Source organism: Melozone crissalis, unplaced genomic scaffold, assembly GCF_028551555.1.
Source record: "Melozone crissalis strain CALT ecotype California unplaced genomic scaffold, PUWL_Pcris_2 ptg000097l_1, whole genome shotgun sequence".
Classification (NCBI taxonomy): Eukaryota; Metazoa; Chordata; class Aves; order Passeriformes; family Passerellidae; genus Melozone; species Melozone crissalis.
Genome location: NW_026535874.1, coordinates 1,071,706 through 1,073,927, shown reverse-complemented (window position 1 = coordinate 1,073,927; position 2,222 = coordinate 1,071,706). Strand labels below are relative to the sequence as shown.

The following is a 2,222-nucleotide window of genomic DNA, read 5'->3' as shown; positions in this document are numbered from 1 at the left end:
TGCGGGCGGCGAGCTCACCCCGCTGCTGCCCTTGGCTTGCAGGTGGCCATCAAAAGGGTGCCACGGAACCGCGTCCGGCACTGGGGCGAGCTGGTGAGTGAGCGGGGCCAGCAGCCGGGGCTGCCGGCCAGGGATGAGCCGGCGCCCGGCACGGTGGGAGCCACCACCAGGACGCCCCCAGAGAGAGCGGGCGTGGGGCCAGCGCAGGGCGCAGAGCATCCCGGCCTGGCTGAGGGCTTCCCCAGGCCTGGCACGGCATCGGCCCCACTGACGGCATCGTGCTCCTCCCGCAGCCCGACGGCACCAGCGCCCCGCTGGAGATCGTGCTGCTGGCCAGGGTGTCCACTGGCTTCCCCGGTGTGGTCCAGCTGCTGGAGTGGCTCGAGCTCCCCAACTGCATTGTGATGGTGCTGGAGTGGCCAGAGCAGTGTCAGGACCTGCATCATTTCATTCGGGCACGGCGGTTCCTGCCTGAGGAGGTGGCACGGGAGCTGTTCCGCCAGGTGCTGGAGGCCGTGCGGCACTGCACCAGCTGCGGGGTCCTGCACCGCGACATCAAACCAGAGAACATCCTGGTTGACCTGGGCACCGGGCAGGCCAAACTCATTGACTTTGGCTGTGGCACCTACCTGCAGGACACAGTCTACACTCACTTTGCAGGTGAGCCTGCAGAGGGCTGTGCTCCCGCTGCTGACATCTCATTGCCCAACATCTCCCAGCCAAGGTTGGTTGTGGCAGCAGGGATTCTCCCTTTTGCTGCCAGTCAGGGCACTGAATCTTCAGCTGAGTTGCTTTAGAGCAGGGCTGGGTGGGCAGCCATCTTCCAGCCCTGCTGGCAGCCTTTGCCAGCCACTCTGCCCAGGACTAGGGCTGGGCTGGGGCAGCCAGCCCAACCAAAAGCCCCGTGGGTTGGGGTAGCAGAGAGGGAGGGCGGAACCTTTGCCCCAGCCACTTTGGTATGCAGATGACAGGAAGGGCTTGGGCTGCTTCACTCGCCCTGTTTCCCTTGGCTTCATAATATTTTTGGGGAAATGCAGGCAGGGAGGATAAGGGCATGTTTTTTCCCCAGCATGGAGTGGGTTTTTCCTTTGCATGTCATGGTCGGGCCTAGCCAGGGCTGCCCTCTTCCAACACCAGAGGCTTCTTTTCCAACCCTAACTTTGTGCACAAGTCCCAGATGCTGGCGAGAGGGCAGTGGTCACGCTGTGTGCCCCTGATGCAGCCCCCGCACACCCAGGGATGCTGGGGCCAGGCTCTGGGAGCAGCAGCATCCCCCTGATGAACTCCATCTGTATTCCATAGGAACACTGTCCTACAGCCCCCCAGAATGGAACGACTTTGGCTGGTACCATGGCGAGGCAGCAACAGTCTGGTCCCTGGGCATCCTGCTGCACCAGATGGTCTGCGGGGAGCACCCTTTCAGAAGGGGCCAGAACCTCAGCTGGGGCCAGCTCCCGCTGCCACAAGGGCTCTCTCAAGGTGGATCCTCTTCTCTGGGCATGGGGGGAATCCCAGTGCTGGGAGCCAGCAGCGGGCTAGTGGGCATCCCGCTCTGGCAGCTGCTGAGGAGGTGGCACATGTCCTGCTCTCCTCCAAAACAGGGAATTGATGGGAAAGTTTAGGCCCAGCTCTGAGCACATCCAGCATGGCCTGGGCGTGGGAATAGGGGGGCAAAGCAGACAGGAGCCTTCTCTGGCTGACCGGCAGTTTCTGCTTTCTCTTCCCAGAGTGCAAAGACCTGATCAGGTGGTGTTTATCCGTGAACTCCTTGGACAGACCCGCACTGGAAGACCTGTTCTGTGATCCTTGGATGTGGGATATTCCTCTGCCATAAAAGAAGGGAGAGAGCCACAGGGACACTTTGATCCAGGGCCCTGGTAAGTTCCTGCTCCACATATGCCTTGGCAATGAGAAGCAAAGGAACCCAGAGCTTTTTGTGCTGCCTGTGTCACTGCACCGGGGTCATGGGATGGGAACACACAGCCCTTGTGCTGGGGCTGAGCTGCTCTGCGCAGCACTGGTGGCCGCCATCCCAGCTGGTTTTGCTTGTCCCGGTTCCCTGACAGCTGGGGCCCTGGGCAGAGCCCTGAGAGCCTGCTCTGCCCCCAGGGAAGGAGAAGGAGCCCCTGGAGAAGCTGTACCGAGTGGGGATGCTGCTGCTGCTGCTGCTGCTGCTGCTGCTGCTGCTGCTGCTGGAGACAGCGAGGATGACATCAAGGATG

The 2,222-nt window shown here is 61.9% G+C and overlaps 1 protein-coding gene across 1 annotated transcript; it reads left to right on the top strand.

The window, feature by feature from the left end:
• Positions 1–317: 317 nt before the first annotated feature.
• Positions 318–1,415, top strand: LOC128947356 (serine/threonine-protein kinase pim-1-like; the record flags this gene model as incomplete). The annotated part of the gene is made up of 2 exons (XM_054291609.1): positions 318–660; positions 1,303–1,415. Coding segments are annotated over 2 exons (456 nt in total), but the record flags the coding sequence as incomplete, so codon positions are not given.
• Between the last annotated feature and the right edge of the window lie 807 nt (positions 1,416–2,222).